Here is a 26,802-nt window from a genome sequence, read left to right as displayed (position 1 = left end):
CCATCTCTAATACCACTAAGTTTCTTTAACTCCAGACTCATAATTCCAACTGTCTACCAGCTTCTCAGTTAGATGTCCCGGAGCAGATGTCATTTTAGGGCCGCACCCACAGCATATTGAGGTTCCCAGGCTAGGGGTCTAATCGGAGCTGTAGCTGCCAGCCTACGCCAGAGCCACAGCAACGCGGGATCCGAGCTGCGTCTGCAACCTACACCACAGCTCACGGAAACGCCGGATCCTTAACCCACTGAGCAAGGGCAGGGACCGAACCCGCAACCTCATGGTTCCTAGTCGGATTCGTCAACCACTGCACCACGACGGGAACTCCTCCCAGTCATTCTTGCTTTAAGCCTTGGCGTCGTCATTGGATCTTTCACAATGAAAACTGAATTATATCTATATTAAAGATATTTAAATGACTGTAAAAATCCACCACGCAGCATTCAAAACTTAACCACGATGAGGCAGACAACTGTGCTTATGCAAATACTACATTATCCCAGCGAGTACCTGATTTCATTTCCAGGTATAAGGCAAAGGTCCCTTCATTTAAGGGAGAGAAAGGCCCTCTGGTACACTCATGGAAACCCCATTCCTCTTCACGCAGTGGTTGATGTAGAGGAAGTTTCAGAGATGTGACCAACTCGATAAAAGAGAGGGGTCTGCTGGAGTATGAGGTCCAGAACTCTCTCCTCAGCTTACGATCATAAACATAACCAGGAAGGGGGGCAGAAGAGTGAGAAGGACAGAAGGCTCCTGGGTCCCAGTGACATCACTGAACAGTTACAAAGCTCCTGGGGCTGACTACCTCCAGATCCAGTGCTATGAAGAGTTAAAAGAGGCCATTACTACATTAGCCACTGTTAATTGGTACTCTGTGGCCGAAAGCATTTGTTTAATGCACGATGCCCTTTAGGATTCTTGCTGTCTTGTCCCAACCTACTTTGTGGTTTCTTCAGTCAACCTTCCCCAGCCCTTCACATCAAACACATTAGGTTCCATCCCATAGTATTTTAGGTTTTCATTTAGAAGGAGACTTCGTTATTCAGTAACCTTCTCATGAGCAACTTCTCATGAGCAACTCTTCAAGGTCTAGCTTAAATGTTAGCTCCTCAAGCAATGATTAGTTGATCTATCCACCAAAAGCTTCTGATTATTCTTCCTGAAATTATACCCTCCCAAGAAAAATTAATCTATCCTTTCTATGTCATGCATATCATTTGTATACAATAAATTCTGTTGCAATGATCCATTTATCTTTCTTGCACTTGTCTTTGAGCCCCCAAATGTGAGGCTGTCTTACCCATCATTGTACTTGCAGATCCTAGAACAATGGCTGTCACATAATAAACACTCAGCTAATGTTTCCAGATTTTATAAAAAAAAATCCATGGTCATAGCAGGAGCAGATACTGCTCATTTTTTTTTGTCTTTTGGATAGAACAGGTACAAACTCAGACAATCATTGAAAATATACTTTTGGAGTTCCCGTTGTGGTGCAGCAGAAATGAATCTGATTAGGAACCATGAGGTTGTGGGTTCAATCCCTGGCCTTGCTCAGTGGGTTGAGGATCCAGGGTTGCCGTGAGCTGTGGTATGGGTCACAGACTCAGCTCACATCTGGTGTTGCTGTGGCTCTGGCATAGGCTGGCAGCTACAGTTCCAACTAGACCCCTAGCCTGGGAACCTGCATATGCCATGGGTGTGGCCCTAAAATGACAAAAGACAAAAAAAACAAAAAAAGAAAATATACTACTAATAAGCATAAAGCTAATCATAATTCCCAATTGAATGTGATGTTAACCTTATTTGGGAGAGGCTTCTTTTTCTACAAAATACCGTGTATTCCCTATGTTCTTTTTCTTTTTGACAAAATGCACATACACTTACCTATAGCTACTTATACTTTACTGACAAACATATATTTTTAGATTTCTGCTAAATTCACATAATACCCCTTCTCCAAGATTTGATCTCACATTGGTAAGTTGGTTATCCAGATGATACCTGCTATGGCTCCATCAATAAAGCTTTAAGTTACATTTTAAGTCAGAGGACCTTGCAGCTCTGCCTCTGCCTGTGTACTGTTCCAGAAACACCCTTTCCCCAATACAGAAATCATTCATCCTGTTCCAATTTTAACTTATGCATGACTGTCAGAGAGACCACAGGCTAAATTCATGTTAATTGCTTTCCAAGATAAGTATCAGAATTGAAAAGAACATTAAAGGATTGGTCTTTTCTTCAGAGCCCTAACACTCTTGAGGAATAGAAACCTGACAACTAACAAGAGGTCGCATATTTGTTGTTTATTTCAATTGCCAGCTCTATGTGAACCCATCATGTAGATCAGTCAGTTCAAAGTACACATTTTCTGCCTTTTGAAAATTGATGTTTAATAACATTTATCTACTAACAATGAGAAATTGCATTGCTGATTTTAATTTCAATTTGTGAACTTTAAAGGTGTATTAGATTATAATTTTCTAACTCTTTTGATTTAGATTGAAATTTAGTACCTTGCCCAATGTCCAGTTACTCTCTTTAGCTCATTACATCAGATACCTCATAATAGTTACTCTCTCTACTGCCTTCTGATCACCTTTGCTACATTTTTATCCTCAATTTTACTTTCTATTCATTTTTCCCCAGTTGTTAAAATCTTTTTTTTCAAACAAAGGAGACATAAACACCAAATCACTTCAACTTTATAAATGAAAATCACTTTAGATGAGCCCCTAGGATTTTCATTTTTATTTTTTAAAGAAACTTAATATAAGACCCTTGAAATTCTCAGGGCTGCTGCATTGCACAGCTCCAAAAAGCACTGTTCACTTCTCCATCATCTATGTAAAGAATGTTCCCTGGAGTGTACCACATGCTGTTACCTCCTATTGTATGAAGGGCTACTGTTGTCTCTATGAGCAGAGATAGAGATATCTGTGCTTATGGCTCTCTAAATAATAACTGCATAAAAGCAGTTTCTAGAAACATGAGGACTTACCATCCAGGAGATCATCATCTTTCTTACCTGAGCTGTGGTTTCCTGCCAACAAGGTGGGGCTCACAGAGCATCGTCCCATTCTACTGGTGACCACTGGTGGTCCAGGAGTTCCATCCCATTCCTGAGCTTTGATAGGCTCTCTGGAGGAAGATGCCCCATGATGTCCTCTCTCTTTGCTGTCCAACTTTGGTATTGGCTCCGTGCTATGGCTCCGGACTTTCAGCTCCTCTGTTGATTCTGTGTATTAATCAGAATCGCATCCTGTTAAAAGTCAAACCCTTCCCAGATTCCTTTAAAAAATTAAAGAATGACTTTCTAAAATATGTGTATATATATATATATCTATTTTGTATGTATGTACTTATTTATATATATAAATATATATATATATATATATATACATATTTTGAAACTTTGACTTGTGCTAGAGATTACAACATTTAAACAAAACAAGGACAGAGAGCCCATGGGCCTTTTTTCTAAGCTGTGAAGGTTAATCTCACTGGGAAATATTTTCTCCTTAGCAGTGGAGCACTTCAGTCAATCTTGAGAATTCTTTAGTAACGGTTCCCTGTGCTAATCTTCAAGGAAGCTTCTTAAAGAGCATTTTATACTTGCTTTCTTGACTTTCTCATCTTTCATTCCTTCTGCTCCACACTGTGACATGAATTGAGCCCAGCCACTCTAATAAAAATGGTTGTGCTGAAATCACCTGGTGCCTTTCGTTGGCAAGTGTATAAGGTATTTTTAAGCCATCTGATAACTCTGATTACTCTCTTCTTCATATTTTCAGTCCTCTTGGCTTCCTGGTGGCCCGTGTTCCTGTGGTATGTTCTCTAACATCATTTCTGGTCATTCGTACCTTCTCTTCCTCCACGAATCTCCCATGTTGGTTGCCCCAATATTGTAGCTTAGTGATTGTTCTCATTCTATATATACTCCTTCTGTGAGTTTAACCTCTAGGATTCAACTAGCAATTGTCTGTCTGATGGCTAATGATTTCTAAATAGTTTATCAGAAGCCTGGACCATTCTCCTGAGCTTTGGACTCATGTGTTCAACTGCCTGCTAGATGAGTCCACATGGATGCCCCTCGGATAATACAAAGGTAGCATTTCAGATACTGGACTGACACCATTTTTTAAACTAATGAATGGTCCCTTCTGTCCAGGCAACCATCTATGCTAAAAACTTATCTGTCTCTTTCTTTAACTGCTCCTCCCCAAATCCATCAGTCTGCAAATTCCACAGGTTTTATTTCTGAATATCTTGCTCTCCTTTTTGTTTCACTTTGTATCAGGTCTATCACAACTATTCTAGTTCAATTTCAAGCTCTAATCATCACCCTTGAATTACTGCAATTTGTCTCCTTGATTCTGTCCTTGATGCCCCAAAACACAAGCTCTATATATTGCCAATGTGATCTGTTTAAAATGCAAATCCAATCAAGTTTCTTTTTTCAAGGAATCCATGTGCTAGCCATTCTGTAAAGCATGTACATAAGTGTTTAAAAGCACATGTAGGAGTTCCCTTCGTGGTGCAAGTGGTTAACGAATCCGACTAGGAGCCATGAGGTTGCGGGTTCAGTCCCTGGGCTTTCTCAGTGGGCTAAGGGTTAGGGTTTCTAGCATTGCCGTGAGCTGTGGTGTAGGTTGCAGACGAGGCTTGGATAACATGTTGCTGTGGCTCTGGTGTAGGCTGGCGGCTACAGCTCCAATTCGACCTGTAGCCTGGGAACCTCCATATGCCGTGAGAGCGGCCCTAGAAAAGGCAAAAAGACAAAAAAAAATTAAATTAAATTTAAAAAAATAAAAGCACATGTAGTTTGGGATTAACATCTACACATCAATATATATAAGATAGATAACCAACCTATGGTAATAATAGCACAGGGAACTATACTCAAATTTATAATAGCCTATAAGGGAAAAAGGAAAAGAATTTGAAAACGAAATAGATATATGTGTATGTATGTGTATATAAAACCAACTTACTTTACTGTGCATCTAAAAGTAACACAGCATTGGAAATCATTATACTTCAATTAAAAAAATTAGCCAATGGAAGATAAAAAATTAAAAAAGACAAAATAACGTCCTAATTTAAAAAAAGCACATGTAGTAAATAGAGATGGTTTAGGAGTAATACCCACTTGCTACATTCAGAATGCTGTTATTTCAGAGAACTGATGTGACAGTCAGTCTGTAATGAACATAGAGAAGTGTTTACGGACAAAAAAAAAAAAAAAAAAGATGCAAATCTGCTCATATTGTAACTCTGACTAAAAATCCTTCCAGAGGCCTCCTGTTACTCACAGAATTATGTCTGAGCTCCTTATAACTCACAAGAATCTCCACCATCTCACTCTTCCCTGCCTCTCTAACTTTTTCACTTCCTACCTAAACATTCTGTTCAAGAAACATCAATAATTTGGCTGTAGCCTCCTCCTCTCCACTCCCCCTCCAACAAAAACAGTGCTGTTTCCATGACTACTGTCTCCCACCTCAACTGCTGTGAACACCTTTATACCCTGTCTTTGCCAGGGGAGCCCCTTCCTCAGTCATGGTCACTCAGTGGAAGTAGCCTCTGAAGCTCCCCCAACTCCGTGCCTGGCATATGGAGAAATGGTCATTTCTGCACTGACTTTGTCTTAACAGCATTTTTCTGTACATATGTTCTTCTCAAAAAGCCCTGAGTTCTTTAACGGCAGGATCTGAGTCTTGGGATTTGCTCCCCCAACCCCCATTTAGTGCCTCTAGCTCTTAGCATATTGCTCAGTAGGCATTTAATTAATTCATTTATAGAGTAGTTTCTCCAGCTCCTCTGGCGTCTTTGCGATGTGTCTAGGAAATACAACATTCCTAATGGAACAAAGGAATCAAGTCAATGTTACAAATGTACTCAAGTGGCACAGAGCTAAGCGTCTTTCCAAGAATCTGATTATTGAACAACCCCAAGTAGTAAAATGCCCCAGGTTAAAATTCAAATAAAGAATATTTGAGAAACACTATAGTGGAAAATTATAGGAATAGTTCAGAGAATCTGTATTTTGTTTTCTTTCTTTCTTTTTCTTTCTTTTTTGGCTGCACATGTGGCATGGGACGTCCCGGGCCAGGGATCAAACCCATGCCACAGGAGAGACCTGAGCCACAGCAGTGACAACCCTGGATCCTTAACCCATGGAGCCATTGGGAACTCCTGCATTTTGTTTTCTTTGCATGAAAGTTACTCATCGACTTTCAGCAGTGTGATAAGGCACATGTCACACTCTGGTTGCTTATTATTTGAATCTGTGGGGCACAGATAGAGTAGTTTGTAATATAGTGAGGAGCTGGGTCAGGAACCCAAGGGCGTCCAGCTTGGTGCCCTGACTACTGTGGCCATGTGGATGGGGACCCATGATGCTGAGCATGTGGTTTCTCCTCTTGAAGCTTCATTTTGCTTAACTACAAAACAGAGATAATACCAGTCCTGTCTAACTCTCCCAATCTAATTTGAAAGATCTGACAGTCCTACATTTTAAAATATTTTAAAAACTTCACAATGCCACATGTCTAAAAAAGTAGTATTCATTTAAAAAAATAGCAATTTGTCCTCTATGAGTGTAATTAATCCTTCTACATTTGTATTAGGCAATCACTGAGAGACTGAACATACAAATGGAAAATTGCCAGACCACATATAAAAATAGAACTCTAACCCATTATCCACAGCAACCAGCCCAGGAAGCCAACCAATTCTCTGTAAGTAGGACTTAGAGAAATTCAGAGCACTATCTCTAGCAACTGATCCAGGAAGCCAAACAATAGCCTGTGTAAAAACTGGCCCAAAGCACAGAATTTGATTAATAACAGACATCTTTCCCAATGATTGGCCCTGCTTTTAACATAGGATAAACCAGAGAAAGCCAAATATGTTTCCCAACCAAAGGATGCCCTGCTTCCAGTTAGGCTGCCTGCAGTGTCTCTATGCCAACTGCCTCCACTGGGGCCTTTCTTTTTTCCCACTATGAGGCTTCCCTACTCTTTCCATCTTGAGTCTCTTGCCACAAGTATGTGACGGTGGTTGACTGCCTTGCTACAGCAAGGTCTGAAAAAAGCCTCATTTCTTTGGTCTTCTTTATTTCCACATTGCTATAGTCCTTCAAGATGCTATGCAGTTGCATAAACACATGTCTAAAATTTTGTTCTTTGAGACAGAACTTAAACCAGGAGGGTAGTGCCATAACCACATCTTCAGAAAGATCCCTGGACTTGTATATAAGCTTGGGTCCCAGTTATACTGAAATCAAGTACTAGAAGCCAAAATATTTTTAAACTAATATACTTTAGCAAATAATTATAGCAAGACAATTTAATCAACACTTGCTTTTCTGTGCCCTAAGTCAAATGGAATAAAACCAGTATCAGGAAAGAAAAAATATATATATATATATTATTTCCAAGCTGTTTATTCACAGTTTCAAAGAAAATGGAACTCTGGCTTCCAAATGTCACAGCCTCAGACCTCAAGACCGATCTGTTTCACTGCACCTTCTCTTCCCAACTATAAACTAAGCACTGGGAGGTTTGCTTTATTAGCCACTTCTACTTTTCCCCACTGCCATCATTAAGTAGTTACCACCTCTCTCTCTCTCTCTCTCTCTCTCTCTCTCTCTCTCCCTCTCTCTCACATACACACAGCCTTCTGCCATTGGAATTGAAACTAACCAAACTAAAAAGAATAAAAAAAAAAAAAAAAAAGCTCTAACTGGGAGTTTCCATTGTGGTGCAGCAGAAATGAATCCAGCTAACGTCCATGAGGATGAGGGTTAGATCCCTGGCCTTGCTCAGGGAGTTAAGGATCCGGTGTTGACGTGAGCTGTGGTGTAGGTCACAGATGCGGCTTGGATCCCATGTTGCTGTGGCTGTGGTGTAAGCCGGCAGCTGCAGTTCCAATTCGACCCCTAGCCTGGGAACTTTCATATGTTAGAGGTCCAGCCCTAAAAAGCAAAAAAAAAAAAAAAGGCTCTAACTGGAGTTCCCCCTTTGGCACAGTGGGTTAGGGACCTGTTGAAGGAAGGAGGACCCCTTCCAGGGCCTGAGAATGGGCTCTTGTCTAACACTTGGAAATGAATTTTGTCCGAGGAGACACACATGCTGACAAAGTAAGAGACTTTCTTGGGAAGGGGCCCCCTGGGTGGAGAGCAGCAGAGTAAGGGAACCCGGGAGAACTGCTCTGCCATGTGGCCCACAGTCTTTGGTTTTATGGGAAAGGGCTTAGTTTCTGGGTTGTCCTTCACCAGTCATCTTGCTCAGCCAGGACTTGGTCTGGCTCAGGGTCCTTCTTGGTGGCACCTGCAGCTCTTGGCCATGATGAATCCCAGCAGCAAGGATCCTGGGAGGTTGGTCGTCTTCCCTCTCCTATTGGCCCCTCCCACCTCCCCCCAGTTAGTCTTCAGGGCTGCACCAAGTTCCTTATCAGGGGCTCCTGTTGGGTTACAACTCATTTGAGCAGCTATTATCTGCCTGGCCAAGGTGGGTGGTTTCAATTACTGGTCCCCCAACAGACCCAGCATTACTGCAGCTACAGCTCCAATTAGAAATTAGATCCCTGGCCTGGGAACTTCTATATGCTGTGGTGAGGCCAAAACAAAAACAAAAACAAAAACTCTAACTTAACACTAGGTCCAATACTGTTCCTGCAGGTTCTGACAATATTTTAAATATGAAAGGCTGAGGACCTGTGTCAAGGTGCCCCCACCACCCTGTTTCTTTGTTCTCATTCAAATTATTTGCATACACACACCAGGGAAGTGTCATTTAGATCTCAAACCTCAACTAAATAAAAGCCCAGTACAGCTTTAGCAACAAAAAGGAGCCTTTTTTTCTTTTCTTCCCCCTTTGTTTTCAAGTCCCAGAGGTTAGTCTTCAGTGAATTTTGGCAGGTGTATTTAGAAAAACTTGAACAAAAGCTTTGCAGAAATCATGCTACTCAGACGTGTGCCCGTGTACTGCACATCTGCCTCCTAAATAGAAGGCAGAGCTAAAAGATCTGCAAGAAAATAACACATTTATATGTGTTATTGAGCATTCTATTAAGGAACAAACCTGGTTCTCCATGGATATTCAAGAACAGCTTCCTACAAAATACATTTTCTAATTAAAATAAATATGAAAATATTCAAAATGGATGTTGTAAAGAGACAAATGGAAAGTGGACAATTAGACTAAGAAATACAATAAGACATACTAAAAGCTCAAAAAAGTCTATTCAGAGGAATAAGGATCTGTTTATCCATAACCACATGTTTCAATGTGGTTTTCTTAAAGCCCATTGAAAACAAAACTGATTTTAGTAACAAATTCTCCTAAACAAGTAGAATCTTATGTATTGTGGTAAATTGTTATGTAGAATCTAAGTTCTTTCAACATTCACAGTTAAGCCCCAGCATGTAGCCCCTCCGCACCCCAGCCCCCTGCACCAACCACCTAGACATTAACTATCGACCTAAAATCTAATTCTCACACTGAAATCTGATCTTGCTATGAAAAAGAGCCCAAATTATTGCATTACATTTGTCTTTAAGATTGAGTGTTTTGCATATTATTGTCTCAAACTTTTTACAGTGTTTAAGTTAAAGAAGAATCAATAAGAATAAAAGACCAGGAGTCATCTTTTTCATGACCAAAATTTTCTCTACAGGATGCCAATCCATCTTACTTCATGCTGCTAACTCTGAAGTCCTGTCTCAAAGTTTTCCTATTTCCTTCCTCTTTACACTACCTCTGAGTCCACATTTGTCTCTCCAGCTTCTAATTCATTCTTGTCTCTCTCCATGCCTGTGCTGGACCACCTGCAACCACTGGGCTCCCCATGTCTCAGGTATTTCACCTATCATATCTACGGCCCACCAGAATCTGAGTCTTCCCTGAATCTTGGATTCACTTTTCCTCATCAATATCCACTCTCTTAACTGAGGCAGGAGGGAAGGGGGCAGGGACCAAGTGTGAAAAGAAAGGCACAGCTATTGAGGTTATGACAAAAACTGGTTGGAACCAATCAGGCCCAAGATGGCAGAAGATCTGACTTCCCATAGACCTTGAGACGCATTTATGTTCATTCTAATACATCAGAGTGTGCAGTGAAGCACCCACAGGTGCCGTGACAGTTCTGAGGCTGAGGGCCAAAGGCCAAAAAGTGGGTAGTGGCCCAATTCCTGGACATCTCAAGGCCTTCCCCCAAATAGTTGGAATAATTTTTCCACTTGTGAGCCTATGAAATCACCCAGCCCATTAAACACTAACCACCCCCCAAACCCTGAGACCGCTCTAGCCTTCTGAGACGGACCACATTCTGTCTATGGAGTGTGTATTTCTCTGAATACAGCTGCTTTCTCTCTACTTCAGCTCACTCTTGAATTCTTTCCTGAGTGAAGCCAAGGACTCTCACCTGGCAGCCTGTCCCAGGGACTCACCGAGACCTGGGATGTGACCATCCTCTTGGGTCCCCATTCTCCTGCAACACAACACTGACAGTGCTGAGGCTCCTTATAAATCTCCACAGTTTATAAATCCCTCTCAAGCTCTAGAGGCAAAGAAAACAATTTTCACTGACGGACTTTTTACATATGGCTGTCTGGGGAACAACATGTTAAACCCGACAGTATTATCCTCTCTCCAAAACTGTTCTCTTTTTTCTTGGCTAGAAAGATCATATGATTATTGATTTATATGTCTGGGCTCCCCTTCAGACCATAAGCTTCTTAAGACTAAAGACTTTCTTGTTGGTACTCAGTATCAAATAGGTATCAATGAAAATCAATGGGATGAATGCATGCATCCCTGTCTCTTCACTCAGGACAGTGAGCTTATTAGCTTTTACTCTTAGATGTAACCATATCTTAGACCATGACTCACGGCCTCCCCTGCCACCTCTCCAATCTCACCCAGCACATGGGCCATGCATGGCCTAAACCAATAGCCCTCACTGACCAATACGAGTTAATTACTACAGTCCAAACTAATTTTTTTAACCCATACGTGTTTCTAATTTTCTTCAGTCCAGTAAACAGGGGATTTCTCTGGGAAAATGAATATTATTCAGAACTATGACCCACAACACTGTTTTCTTGGGGGGGGGATTACATTTTCCTTTTTTTTTTTTTTTGCAATATTTAAAAGGAATCATTTACTGTGTCATATAACTGCTTCTGTGAGCATCTACATGACTCAGGTGACTTAGACCAGAGGCTCTTATATTTGTGGTCTGTGACTGTTGCTGTTCTCAAAATTTCACACTGTCACATAGGGATCCCTTGGTTACAAAATGTGGGCCAAGTGTGCCTGGAAATCCAGGGACTGAAGCTCATGTTGCTGATGAGAATTCGAGCTTCTCATGGACATAAACAATGCTTCAGAATTGTCCTCTCATATTGGTATAATCATCAAGATTCAAGTCTCTGTTCTAGTCCAACTGCTGAACCATGGAAATAATGAAAGGTGATCAGAGATTAATTAGGCAGATAAGACAACACATTTGAACTCTGAAGGGGGCACTGAACTAAACTGCATTATCACATGGGTGTTCAATTCAGTCGTGAAAGTTTAGGGCTGACAGAATTCCTGTTGTGGCTCAGAGATAATAAACCCGACTAGTATCCACAAGACTCTAGTTCAATCCCTGGCCTTGCTCAGTGGGTTAAGGATCTGACACTGCCGTGAGTTGTGGTGCAGCTCGGATCCCACATTGCTGCAGCTGTGGTGTGGGCCTGCAGCTGCAGCTCCAATTTGACCCGTAGCCTGGGAACCTCCATATGCTTCAGGCGTGGCCCTTAAAAAAAAAAATGTTTAGAGCTGAAAGAGACTTCAGAAATAATCACAACAACCCATCAAAAGCAATGTGTGAGTGTGAGGAATGGCTGGTAGTCACCCTGCCTTTGGGAGAGTAGCCCCAGGAAGGGGATATTCCCATCTCTGGGAAGGCTTGACTCAATTGAGAACACGTTTTATTGCTAGAAAGCTCTTAGACTGAGCTCCAGTTGGTCTCCCTCCAAGCACCATTTGTTGGTTGTTAGTAGTCCTGTTTCTGGAACAACTCAGAACTTGTCTATTTCTGTTTTTAAGTAAACACCTTTCAGAATCTCTAGTGAGGGAGTCTGTTTGTTCCCTTGGTCATGTCGTGTTCAGAATACAAATCTAGAACTTTCACTCTCCCGGTCACCCTGGCCTGGACACTAACTGCATGTCATGGTAGCTTTTAAAAATGTGATGTCTGGAGCTGATCAGAGCCAGACAGCCTGACATGGTTTACCTACGAGGCCAGGTGGGCAGTGGGGTCATCTCCTTGTACTTCTATTATTCTGTCTCCCCAGTCCCTGGGGAAAAGAGGGCAAAGGCTCCCCTGTCTGCACAATGAAAGGGCACAGAGAGCAGGGGCAATTTTTAAAATTTTTATGATTGCTTCTCTTTCGTGTGAAGTCTGTCATTTGGGGTCAGTTATGTCAATGTCAACATCGAAACGATGCCTTCTTTTCAAAAATAAAGAGAGAAAGAACAATAGCACAAGTGTCTGGAGAGTCTATGGTATTAAATAAAATCAGAAAGAAAATCCAGGTTTGTGTTATGAAGGCAAATAATGTAAAACCTTGGTTTTAATAAAATAGATGAGGCATATTTTTGAATTAACAATAAAACAGATGAGGCATATGGAAGTAGGACAGACTATGCAAGAATCCTAACTATGTTACAGGTGTGAAAACAACCTGGAGCTTTTACAAAATTTGTTCAAGGTCACACAAATGGCAAGCATTAAAGATGTAATAAAGAGAGAGATTTTTTCCAGACCACTGCCCAGCAACTACTTCTCACCATAAGACACAGGAGCTCACATATTGACTTACATTCAAGTTATTTTTCATGGTTGCAAAGAATGATGCTTATTCATACGGTGGAATAATAAATAGAACTTTAAAGGCCATGTTTGGCCTTCGAAAAACTCTCAACCAAATGTCCACAAGGAGAGACAGTGGAATACCATGACAGGGTATGGCAGCTCATGTTCCTAGCAGAGTGGTCAAGAAATGTTGGTTGAATAGCAATTCCACAAGTGACAAAGGAGAGGGTAAGGGCAGGCTAAATGAGTTTTACCGACAGGGGAAACTGACTATTCAATGCTCACGCAGACTGGAAAGTGGAAAGGTTTGCACAGGTAGAGCAGGGAGAATAAGGGAAGAGAGGTACTAATTGAGGTGGAGAGAGAGAGAGCTGGGTCAGACAGAACAGATCTCCTTGGGGAAAGAGCTTCACTATAAATCCTGAGTGCAAAGGAGAGCCACTGAATGTTTTTTATAGGGATAGACCAAAAAAAAAAAAAAAATTAGGAATTGTAAAAGACCATGCTAGTTGGATAGAAAAGGGATTAATGTCTAGTCTTATAAATACTACTTTGTCTTCGATAGAATCCAAGTTGGAGGAAATGCAAGGAAACCTGGGTTTTGAGTGTTTTTTTCCAGACTTTTCATAATGGAGTGATAGAATCTTCCCCTAGCCTATATTTCATCTCTATCTGCAACATATTCTAATCAATTGCTTCCAGCCCAACTTCTTCTCTTTCCGTACCCCAAGTCCAATCTTCTGGCTGAAACCACAAAATCAAAGCAAAGCCTGTGTCCATCCAGAACCCTCATCCTCTCCTTCTAGACTTTTCCTCATACACCCTGAACCCCAGAACTTCCTGTGCTAACAGCCCCTAGCCGCTTTCCAGGCTCTTCTCTTGGGTTTGTCCTCCCCAAAACGGATCCTGTCTAACAACAAACTCCCAGACTGACAAAGTATCAAAAGCAAATACTTTTAAAAGGATGGAAAGGAACAATGATTCAGGTCCTACAATAAGTTCAGACTGTCTAGAAAGAAAGCTTTATATTAGGAAAGAACGGGACCTGAATTTACATAAAAAAGAAGAAATCAATGAAGGAGGATTTTGAGTGACAGGCTGCAGAATTTGTATTTATTTTCGAGTGACATATGGTGATGTCATCAATATTAAAGGAAGATTCTCCCAGGAGAAGAGTGCAAGAACCTGGAAGACAATGTGTAAGGAGTTGTCCAGGGTGAGTGGCTTATTGTTAGTACCATCTTATCTCTGGTACATGAAATCCCCAGAACTCCAGATATCACTATCTCAGCCTTATGATGTCATCAACTTCTTAAACATCTTTTATACTGGGTTATATAGACACAGATGCAAAGATGAAGAAATATAAAATATCTAGTTGCATATATTTTTAAAAACAATTTTTAGTGTTTGCCTCCACTGCAGAGGAACCCATGACTATCTACCAGATAAAGATCATTTATTACTATTGTTACTATTTTGGGATTCCAAAATCCATCATGGGTTCAACAAGATAATCATTTTTTGTTAACCAACCTCATTGTCTGGTCTTAATTGGACATCAAGATTTAAAGAGAGAAATACCAGACAGGGTTATATTGAGATTTCGTTAAATAACTACCCTGAACCCAGAGTCAATTCTCTGCATATGAAAAATGGGATATAATTATGGAAAGTGTCCTTATTGTTCAATAATCCTTTTCACTTCAAAATAGTGCACAAAATGTAAATGTCACCCTATAATTTGCCACATTAAATATGTATGCCCACAGCTCTCCACCAGCCCTGATAATGCCCATAGCAGTGGGCTTTTCATTCTTCTCTCGCATTTAAAATCCGACAGTTCTGCAGTTCATTTTAGATCCCTCTGCATCTAGTTCTTCACATATTTGATAGAGATGCTACCAATAAAAATCTCTCAGAGGGACAAGGCATCCTAAAATGCTTGACAATTCCAAGGTACAGAGTTTTAGGGTTATAAAATCTTTAAAGCTGGATCAGTCACACATTTTGGCTTAGGATGTTTTAAAATACCTCCATCTTCTGACAAATTCCAAAATCATATGCAAACCATTATAAAAGACCTGACACTGGTGTCATGCTTAAGTAGGGCACAAAGCAGCAAATGAACATAAAGCCAAAGATCTAAAAAAGAATCTTCTTGCAGAAAGGAGGCCACAGGGACTAGAACATATGTGAGCTCTACATTTTTTGCCTCCTACTGTCCCAGACCCAGGAATGCTGACGAGAAACAGGCATAGTGCAAAGGTCTCTGGATTTCATTATTTGGGTACCTAGAACCTGGTAATGGTTCTGCCATCATCCAGGTGACAGTGGGTATGTTATTTTACTTTTTTTGCTTCTGTGTACTCATGTCTCAAATAAGGGATTTAGACTAGCAATTCTAAGATGCCTTCTGGATCTGAAATTCTATGGGGGGAGAAAAAGGAAGCCAAATTTTAAGCATGTAACTTAAAATTACATACTTTGTTTCCTTGGTTTAAAGTGAAATAGGATTCAGGTGCACCTAAATACATTCCAAGGATGCTATTTGACACAAGGGCCCCACGACTGAAGGACAATGTTCTTAAAACTATAATTTTGGCTTGCTTTAAAGAGATTTTCAAACTAATTAATGATATCTTAGCACAGGACAGAAGGGGCTTGGTTTTCCATACAAAATATCCTTAAGTGCTGCTGACAGCATGAAAAATCATGCAGCTAAAATGCAGAAGAAATGATGCCAAGTGCAAAAAGAAGTCACAATGGTATGAGCAGAATAAAGAAACCATGGCTATAGCTTGAGTCACCCTATTATGAGATATTCAAGAGGATCTGGATTTATGAGCAGAACCACTGCTCACCAAGGCCATTGGGAGAAGGTAGGACGCTTATCTATTGGATGCAAGGAATTAACTTTCTCTTCTATAGGAAAATAAAAATGTGAAATTCTATTGATGCCTCTACCATTTCTATTTTTTAAGTTGTTAATGTCAGCATAACCGTTGAATAACAGAAAAGAAAGAATGACTAGAAAGACCCAAGTAATACTCTGTTACCAGACCAATAAAGATTGGGAGAACTTTTGTAATGTAGAACATTTTTATGTGTCCTCAAGACTGAGTTAATGTGCATAGGAAATTACTATTAGACATTTGGGATCAAAGCTGGAGCTCCTGTTGCATGGGTTATTGCTACATTTTTAGGGAAATGGCCTAGATGTTGTTGGAAGTTATAAAATCAGTGCTAATAATGCACTGCATGGATTCATACCAGCAATTTGGAAACCAAGTACAGAGGGTTCCTATCTCTTAATGCCATGATCTGGGAAGTCTCAGCCACAACATTTTACAATGTAAACAGAGCTGTCTTTGGGGTTATGAGACCCTGGGTACCAGTTCAGACTTAGCCCCTAATTAACTGTGAGGTCTTGAGCAAATTACTTTCTTCTTCTGAGCCTTCTTTTGCTTATCTTTAAATGAGGCATCTGGACTCAAGCATCTTCAAGTTTAGAATTCTATTGCTAGGTATGAGAATACATTCTACCCTGGAAGTTCTAATCTTAATTGCATACTAAAACACTTGGGGAGGCCTCAAAAAGTATCCACGCCTGGGCTACAATTAAGTTAGCTTGCTGACGGTAAAACCTAGATGTTAGTAATTTTTTTTTTTTTTTTTTTTTGCACCCACAACATATGGAAGTTCCTGAGTCAGGGATCAAATCCAAGCCGCAGCTGCAGCCTATACCACAGCTGGAGCAACACTGGATTCTTAACCCATTTCACCCCAGTAGGAACTCCTAGACATTAGTAATTTTTAAAGGCTACCTGAAAGCTTCTAAAGTAAAGCCAGGGTCGAAAACTACTGTTCCATACTCAATGGATTTTTTTTTTTTTTAGCAATATTTACTATACTTTTCATTATTTTTTTTGTAGACTGGCTGGGTACTTTATTTCCCAAGTTTTCCCTATTCTAGCTGAAAGCATTTTAATTATCCTTCTTTACTCAAAAGAAAGGAAAGGAGTGGGACAAAAGACACAAATCTATTTTATATTTATTACAATTCATTGGAAAAAAATTTATAGGTGAAGAAGAAAAATATTTGATCATATCAAGTTCTAAGATGATTCTATCATTCTCTTCCCTCCTTCCTCCCTCCCTCCCTTTCATTTCTTCCTTTCTTTCTTTCTTCCTCTTTCTCCTTCCTTCTTTCTTTCCTTCCTTCTGTCAGTGATGATTATCCCCCATCTTCATAAATAAAGACTGAACTAACAAAGAACACATACAAGCAACAGTGAGTGGGTGAGAATTTGTTGTTGAATTTTAATTGTTTTACTTGACTTCTTCAGCTAGACTGCTTTATAAGTGATAAGGAAATCAGTAACTTAAGGGACATAACCAACTTACTTAACATTACCTACAAAACAATCATTAGAAGATTAAAAAGTCACTGATATAAAATAGCCAAAAATCATCATACTTACTTCTCAGTATAGTCTGTTTTCTATGCCCATGATTTTTTTTTTTTAAAAAACCATAGTTCCCCCTTTTAATTTTTGAAGGAGAGACAAGCTTTTCCACTAGGAGGTGGGAGGTGTGTGGGTAGCTGAATATATGCACAGGTGCAATCAATTTTAATTAAGACTCAAATCATTTTAACAGGCAGATGGAAAAATGCTTCAATCTTCTTTTAAAGTAACAGGCATTCAGGCACTAAAAATATTAATGCATGGGAAGAAAAATATCATTTCCATTCTTCCTGAAAGGTGTAATTCTGAAAATACATTCATAAATGATTCTGAAGCAAACACTACATGTTAAGAAGAATAATCTCTTCACCACAAAGAGTAATAAGAATAGTTAATTTCTATCAAAGTAAATGCAAAACTTAGCACTGTTAAGTCCTAGTTCCTAACAGCCATATTTGGGGGATTAAAGAAGTTAGTTATTAAAATTTCATAAGAAAAGCAATGGCAGGAATAATAATCCTTTTAGGGATAATATAACTAATGGCTACAAAAATGAATGTATATTGTACATTATTGATGGTTTTATTTATTTATTTATTATTTTTTAATTCACTTTATTTTATTTTATTTATTTTTGGCAGGGCGGCACCTGCGGCTACATATGGAAGTTCCTAGACTAAGCGTATAGTTGGAGTTGCAGCTGCTGGCCTACCCCACAGACACAGCATTGTAAGATCCAAGCCATGTCTGTGACCTACACGACAGCTCACTTAACCCACTGAATGAGGCCAGGGATTAAACCTGCATCCACATGTATACTAGTAGGGTTTGTAACCATTGAGCCACATGGGGAACTCCTCTTGATCGTTTTAAATCACAAATTCTTTAGATAAAAAAGGTTAGAGAGAGAAATGGTGTTTGGGAATTACTGTTGGACAATTTTGATTTTTTCATAGTATTCTTGGGGGAAAGGTACACATATAAATTTGAAGATGAGAAAAACAAAAATCTTGTTTGAGGAGATTATTGGTTAACCTGGTTTGATTTTTTTCCCCCCAAAGAAGTTATTTTAATTGAAGTTAGTCAAGAAGGTGAAATAAATTTAAAATTAGTACGTTTGTGTTGCTATCTTAATATTTAGAGGAACTTAGGAGAGCCGAAACTCTTTTCAGATTGTCTCTCTTTTCTTTTCTTTTTCTGTATTTTTAGGGTCACACTCACAGCATATGGAGGTTTCCAGGCTAGGGGTTGAATCAGAGCTGTAGCTGCTGGCATGGGCCATAGCCATAGCCACAGCAATGCCAGATCCGAGCGACATCTGTGACCTATACCACAGCTCATAGCAACGCCATATCCTTAACCCGCTGATGGAGACCAGGGATGGAACCTGTGTCCTCATGGATACTAGTCAGATTAGTTTCCACTGAGCCATGATGGAGCTCCTCATACTGTGTTTCTAAATAACATATCTTTGCTCAAGTAATTAAGCTCCTTTATATTTCAGTTTGTCTGTAATATGAAGGAGTTAAGCAAAACTATTTCTATAGCCCAGCAAACTTTTGTTGCACTCCTACTGTGTGATTCATGGTCTAAAGGCAGAGAGTAAGGAAATCAATGATTTTCTTCTCCACTTGTTCTTTGTGGAGCCAAAGAAAGTGAGTACAAAAGTTCTTCTCTGGAATTTTCATGTGGCGACATGATTCCATGTCTCTTTCTTCCTCTCCCTCCCTCTCTTCTTCCCTCCCTCTCTATTTCCCTCCTTTCTCTTCCATCCTCCCCTCCTTCCTTCCCTAACTCTCTATTTTTGTACCAGTTTCAGCCAATCTAATAATTGGTATTGTGGTGGACCAGCCCTCTTGGTTCTTACTAACACACTCAAGACACCCTCAACAATAATCATCAGGAAACTTTGAAAAAAAAAAAGTTTATTACTCACAGATCCTAGAAAGCACATGGGACCATATAAAGAGAGAAGTGCCAGCCTGAGGTTGAGGGTGGGAGCCTAGGGTTTTGAAGGCGCACTCTGTTTTGGTGAATTTAAAACATAGGAGTAGAGGGAATTTGAAGCCCAGGAAGAGATAAAACAAGCAGGTTTAAATAGTTATGAAATCAACCAAGATCTCAAAAACAAAGGAACCTGGTGGTGGTGAGGGTTGTCTCTTTAGTCCCATGGCTGGCAATATGTTCATTCAAGAAAGCCATCTTTGAAGTGGATGCCTCTGCAATTAAAGCTCAAGTCAGGTGCTGCTCCCTCTCTTCAACTCCTGTCAATATCTTTTCTTCACACTCTTTCACATAAACATACATATGAAGCATATATGACCTATTTAATTGCAAAGTATCTCAGGAACAGAGGTGTTTCTTTTTCTTTTCCTTTTTTTTGTAAATTAAATTTTTAAAAAACCTCTAGATGTTATTCCTTATTTCTGATGTTATCAATACTCTTTATTACAGTGATATCTTGTTTCAAAAGTTATCTGGTAGCAGACTTCTTTGTGGCCAAAACAATCTGAATGATGAAAAAGGCCTCAGAGAATTCCAATATTCATTGTTTTGGGTTAGACCCATGCATTCAAAAAGGCAAAAAGAAGAGGAATAGGAGGAGGATGAGGAGAGAGAGCAGTAGTTGCAGCACTAGATTCTTTAGATGAGGCTATGATTTTGCCTCAAACAAAATCCACTTGTCTGCTGAGGGTCACCAGATCCAGTCCATGCAGGGAACCCCAGGTGTCCAGGACTTTGTGGGCCTCAGAACCTAAGGAACTGCTGTGACATGGGCCAGGAGGGCCAGAATGGCACAATGCACAGACAAGGGAGAAAGAGAAGCAGAACATTTTTTGTAAAATGCTCATTTCTAGATGTGCCTGTCTCCTTTACTCTTTATGTCTTTGAAACAATGTTTTCAATTGCCAAGCCTTCCCCCAGAGGGTGTCCTCTCCATTTAAAAATGTATCTCTCATCTTCATTGGAATTATTACATTTTATTGTTCAACATTTCAAAATAAAGATTCTGGAACCTTCAGTAGTGCCCAGCACACAGTAGGCATTTTATGAACATTCACTGAATGAAAGACACCGGATGCATATACATGATTTGTTGGGAGTCTGGGGTTAATAGATGCAGACTATTGCCTTTGGAATGGATTAGCAATGAGATCCTGCTGTGTAGCACTGGAAACTATGTCTAGTCACTTATGATGGAGCATGATAATGTGAGAAAAAAGAATGTATACATGTATGTGTAACTGGGTCATCATGCCACACAGTAGAAAAAAAATAATGTATTGGGGAAATTAAAAAAAATAAAAATAGAAAATAAAATGCATATGTATCCATAGCATCAAAATAAAAACAATGCTTAGGAATAAATTTAACCAAGGAAATAAAAGTTACGCACACTGGAACACTACCTCTTCCACCAATTTCCCCAGCTCACCCCACTCTAGCTCAGTTTCTGCAATTTAGCATGATGCCAGCCCTCTACTTCCCTCAGGTTACCTGGTGACTCCTTACATGGTTGCCTGGAACTTACCTCATCTTTAATAAAGGCCCCTCTCTAGATGGGGACTCTGTCTGCTCTTCCATACCCCAGTGACAATCGATCCTCTGCCTAGCTAGTTTTGATTCCTATTCCTATCTCATGCCCTATAATTCAGATACCTAACACACAAGTCCACAGAAAGATCTGCCACATACCTTATGGCCTTAACTTTCAAAATTGAAACACAGGTGTCTGACGACCTTATTCTGGTAGATTCAATTTTGCTTTTTTTGTGGATTATATCTGAGTGCAAGTGGGTGCCTTTCAGGCCTTTCTTTCCCTTCCTCAGTCCCAGACCTAGGGGTTTCTGTTAATTCGAAGCCACTACAGATGTAACTGACACATGAGTTCACAATCTCCCAGGGGCACGAAAGGAGGTCTGGCTTCACTTCTCTGGCTCAATAGCTTCCCCAGTCTTCTCTATTCTTAGAAGAACCTTTAAAATTAATAAAGAGAGAAAGAATGCTGAAGCCCAGGGAAACATACATTTTACACCAACACAGATTATGAGCTGGCCTCCTTAAATGTCAGCTACTGGTGAGTCTCTCTAAGTCGTCCATTGATTTCACATGGAAGTAGGTCAGGGCTGCTTTTAACTGGAGAAGCCTCATGCTGCAGGTCTCATTTAACGACGAGGAGGGAATATTAAAAATTGATGTGCAAAGCAAACCTCTGCTTAATTAGCATCTGGATCAAGACTTTACCAGGAAAGCCATGGATGTTAATAAAAAATGAGAAAATTGACAATGAAGTATTTCAACTGCTGTTTTTGTGTCTGTAACCTTTCATTTATCACAAGTATTTGGATGGTCACGTCATGCCTTGCCTACTAATGCTAGTTAATCTGTATTTAGGAGGTTGTCATTCTTTCTCTATCTGCGGTTGCACACATGTTTTTCTATGAAATTTGAGTGTGTCTTGTTGCTTTCTTCTGATGTTGCATTTTTTCAAATGCTAGCCTTAAAATGTGTTTGCAGGTTGACTAGCCACTTTAAAAAGAAAAGAGATTCCATTTGAATCTGCTAAGAGACGACAGCACTTCACAAATCACCCCTCTAACAATCCTTCCTCAATATGCTAAATATTTTTTATATTAAGCAGTTTGGGTCTTTGGCTTCTGCCTAATTCATTGGTTAATACTTACAACTTTTTCGGAAGCCGAGTTTTTATGTCAAAAGATAAATTTGTAACCAGAAAAAGAAAAATACTCATTCCACTTGAAAAACACATCAACAATCCAGTTATACTGAATTTTCTTCTGCTGAGAAATTATCTGTCACAATCACGTTGCCATGTTGCCTGGCCCCCTGTACCATGAGGACGGGGTCTTTGTTCTCAGAGCTGTTCTTCATAGGGTTAGAGCAGCTGTGCTCTCTCAGGTGTGGTGTTCCCCCATCCTCAAGGCTGAGATATCATCCAGCATCCTTGAAATAGCCGCCTCCCGAGGGAACGTTCCACCCTGTGCTTCACAGTCCTCATTCCAGATACTGGATGATCCACTTAAGATGTCAGATCCTTCACCCACGCCTAACTGAAGAGTGTTGTGCGAACAGTCTGGACTCCCTGAAAATTTAATTCATTGTTAACCTTGCTGTTTTTTAAATAAAATATTTATTTTTTTCCTCCGGATATCTAAAAATCAAGCAATCAGGACTTACAGTTGCATAGCCATTTATATTTTACAAAGTCTTTTCTTGAACACAGTTTTCTTTTGTGGTATGCAACAATCCTCTGAGGTAAATATGAAAAAGCTGATACTGGGAGAGTTTGACTTGTCCTAAAAGCACAGCCGTTCAGCGACAAATCCGTCTTTTGACCCCATGATACTTGATTCCTATGTCTTTGCCATTCATATGTATTAAGTGACCCCTCAATCTACCTTCCATCATAATGAGATGGTTTGTTTACCTTGTCAAACAAAGGAATTAAAAAAAAAGATATAGACATGAAGATACATCCTAAGACTCCTTATCATCTTCTGGAAGTTAGACAGTAAATGGGACACACTCAATACCATGTACAATCTAGCTGATAGTTTTCTATCTATAACATAATATCTTAATACTGCTTTCATAACCATTTACTAAAAACCTATGCTGTGCTATTTTTCATGAAAAATACAAGATTTAGATTAGACTATGAGCACTTCCTTTCATTTTCCTTGCTGTGTGCTGCTTAGTTTTCCTAATCAGTAATAGCACCAATTTCCCTTCTATTTTATATAAAAATCGTCTAAACCTAGGTTCTCCATGGATATTCCTTGGAACGGGTCATTCCAAAATATCTTAACTAGTACTGACCATGACATCCTAGACAAAACTCAGATTATTATCAATACTTGGTAATCATGGTAATTCTACTGGACTTTGCTATTTTTTTTTTAAAGTTAGTTTTGGAAAAAAATCAATAAATCCACAAATATAATTGATAGTGTAAAATATAGTCATAATGACACAGGCACTTTCCTCTCAAAAATTTACCATTCAATTGTGGAGGCTGGATACACATTCAATCATTTTAGCCAGTCATTTGAGCAGTCAAGGAACACATATTGACATGTTCTCTGTGCCAGAAATGTGTTAGCTGTTGCAAAAAACAAAACAAAACAAAACAAAAAAACACAAAACAAACAAACAAGTGTCCTCCTGACCATTTAGTTAGAAAGGTGAATATTGAAACATTAATGACAGCACAGCACTGTGTCAGTCCTGTATCCAAAGAGATTTTATGTAAACAGGAGGAGAGCTCCCCAAACAAGGAAGCAGAGTTCAAAAGGATTGTTACTAAGGATATAACATTAGCAGGAGAAGCAAGAGAAATGTCTTTAGATGGAGGAATCAACACTGTCAAATGTTCTGTGATGTTTAAGAGAACCACGAGTGGAAAGGGTCAGGGCCAGAGGCCAGTCAGGAAGCCCTGTATGACTCTGGAGTGAGCAGAAGAGGAAGCTAGGTTGCAGGAAATTATGAATGGGATGAGAGACAGGAAACAGAGGCAGCAATTAAACATTCACTTGGATGGTTTGGCCATGAAAAGGAAATGGAGAATCACGGCTGGATGTAGAATCAAGCTGGTTCTTTCTGAAACATCAATGGACAATTTTACTATAATTTACATTCAACTGTCATAAACAAAGCATGGTTTAGAAGCCAAAGTGAGTTCTGCAGGCTTCCAGTGAGATCACTGATGAAATCTGTTTTAATTTCTTAGGTTTGAAATTTCTCTTGGACAAAAAAGCTTGGACAAGTTCCTTTGACAAAAAGCTTTCATCATTTTGACATAGCCCTCTTGCCCTTTAATCATTGCTAAGTGGTTAATAACCTATCAATCAAAGAATGAAAGAGGCAACTTTGAGATTCATAAGGTGATTATGTAAAGAGAGCAATGCTTAGCTTCAGTTCTGATCCTTGAGTTGGGGGCTGCTAACAAATTCTTTCCCGGCTTTTGAGTTCTTGGAAATCTGGATTTCTTATTTGTGTCCTGGGAACAAAAAACACTTTAGAATAACCCACGCATAGCAATGTGGGTGGACCTAGGATTGGACAATATGTGGATGCCCCCCGTCTCTACTTTCTGACTCTTTTCTACTATTTTTCGATCCTTTTTCCTTATTGACTTAATTATATCAGTTTCATCTATGACAAAGAAATAGATGCAAAAAAACAGAAAAAAATGATATTTTATTGAATGTAACTGAAACTTGACTAGAAGAAAATGTAGGGGAAATATGATTTCCACTATCAATGATCAGAAGACTCTTACAGACTTCTGTCTTTGAAATTTCTCCTTTAAGTTCAGATGTTCTGGATATATCTGGCTACACAGGATACTGCTTCAAAATGCAGGTTACTAACCCGCCCTCCTCCCCTCTTAGATTCTTTTTAGTATTTTTACTCCATTCACTTGGGAACAGCAATAGCCCAGATTCTTCAGTTGATTGGTTATTCTACCAGGAGTGGAACATTTAATTAACCTAGCTCCCATCAACTAACAACAATAATGAGTTTGCTTCAACCGAGAAACATCATGCACCACTACAGACACTTCATTAAATTCGGCACTGCCATCCATTTCCTGAATTCTGAAAACTGATCTTTTTGGAAATTAAAAAAAGCTTTTCAAATATTTTATAACGTAATTTCATTTTTACTGGGGAACACACACATTTAAGACCACCAGTCACAGAATAACAGCTCCCTGGATTTATGCAGCGCTTTTTTCATTTTTACTGGGGAACACACACATTTAAGACCACCAGTCACAGAATAACAGCTCCCTGGATTTATGCAGCGCTTTTTCACCAAAGCGGTTAAATGACTTAGTTGAACATGTTCTTATTCTCTTTACTGTTGGAGTTCAATAATGCATAATGTTAAGCAGATTGGAATTCCTCCTTTAAAATGTTAGTCTCTATTTTTTCTTCTTACAAAATGGATCTTTCTATCTCCAAATGTTGAGAAGTGATCAATTTTCACAGCGATTCATTTGTACAGAAACTAGTGATGATGCGACATCTACAAAATGGTCCACATTTAAATGCTTTATGGCTATATTAGTTACATCTTTCCTCTAATAAATCTAGCTGGAAGGAAATGAGCATTCTTTTAAACAGGACATGTAAGAGTGAAAGTAATGAATCCGGCAATCAGCATAGTTCCTTTTTGGCTGAATGACTATATTGATTTCGGTGTGGAATTTTTTAAGTCATGAGATCTGATTTTTTTTTTTTTGACTTAATAGTCAAACATTTCTCTTATGGCTTTTGTTTCTTTGAGTTCAATAGCCCTCTCAGGCCACTATGCCTATTAATTCAACAAGTTCAATAAATATTTATCATGTGACAACGTTGGGAAAGCCTGCACTGAGCCAAGTGTTACATGAAATAAAATGATGAAAAGGATGCCCCTTGTCCTCCCTAGCCATATGTCTTAATGAGGGAGAAGACAGAAAAAAACTTTGTAATACATCAGAATAAGACACACCATTATAGAAGTACCAACTGCTCCTGGGGTCTGAAGGGGAGATTATTTGTAGACAATCGCATAAGAAAAACTCGATGAAGTAGTAGACTGTAGGCAGGGATCGAAGTACCAGGCTTTGCTTTATGGAGTAGCTGGGAAAGTCCCTTCAGCAAGAGGGGCAACATGCGGCAGAAGCTTCAGAGTCAGGGAGTCATCATTTGTTTAGGGATCTACAGCTTATTCAGTAATCCATGGATGCATCAAACAACAGAGCCATTAGAGACTCACAGCTTTAGCACCTAATATTCTCAACTGAAAAGTGAGAAAACTAAGGCATTAAGAGATGAACTGACTTATCCAAAGTCTCAAAGTTTCTCTGTGTGTGTGTGTGTGTGTGTGTGTGTGTGTGTGTGTGTGTGTGTGTTAAACAGCTTTAACTTGGTCATTGCAGCTTCCCGGCACAGTAAAAAACACTGCACGTGATCAACCTGTTTTGTCCCGGGGATGGGGACAAGGGTACAGGGAATCACCTTCTTAATGGTTCAGCCAAGATGTAAACCATCTCTTGTGACACCCAGGCCCTGTCCGAGCCTTCTAGATCATAGTTAATTAGAATGGAGGACAAATGCAGGGGACTACAATGTGGCCGATAGGATCCCCATTATTTATACCTAATATTTAATTACTCATAGACGTCAAACTGTTGAAAACACATGATATCAGATATAAAACAGAAAGTGAATTTCCTGTTAGAGGTAATTCAACTGAAGGGGAAAAAAACAAAACAAAACACAACACAGTCCTAGTATGTTACCTACAAACTGAGGAAATCTTGATTTTAAAAAAAATAGACTAGTGTAGCTTTATTTCTGAATTGAAAATGTTTCTGCATTTTGAAAATCTAAAGCTGGGATGGCTCTTCTTAATGGAGAGAATTGCTGATTAAATTGCTGAC

The 26,802-nt window shown here is 39.5% G+C and overlaps 1 protein-coding gene across 1 annotated transcript in view; it reads right to left on the bottom strand.

The window, feature by feature from the left end:
- The window catches only part of NYAP2 (neuronal tyrosine-phosphorylated phosphoinositide-3-kinase adaptor 2), a 246,569-nt gene that overhangs the window by 65,877 nt on the left and 153,890 nt on the right, over positions 1-26,802 (bottom strand). Inside the window, exon 4 of the mRNA XM_047770497.1 lies at positions 3,032-3,241. Coding sequence (XP_047626453.1) covers positions 3,032-3,241 — 210 coding nt within the window. The remainder of the gene's footprint in view (positions 1-3,031; positions 3,242-26,802) is intronic.

This window comes from Phacochoerus africanus, chromosome 3 (genome assembly GCF_016906955.1).
Source record: "Phacochoerus africanus isolate WHEZ1 chromosome 3, ROS_Pafr_v1, whole genome shotgun sequence".
Taxonomy (NCBI): domain Eukaryota; kingdom Metazoa; phylum Chordata; class Mammalia; order Artiodactyla; family Suidae; genus Phacochoerus; species Phacochoerus africanus.
The sequence above is the reverse complement of the archived record's forward strand: the minus strand, read 5'-3'. Positions and strand labels throughout refer to the sequence as shown.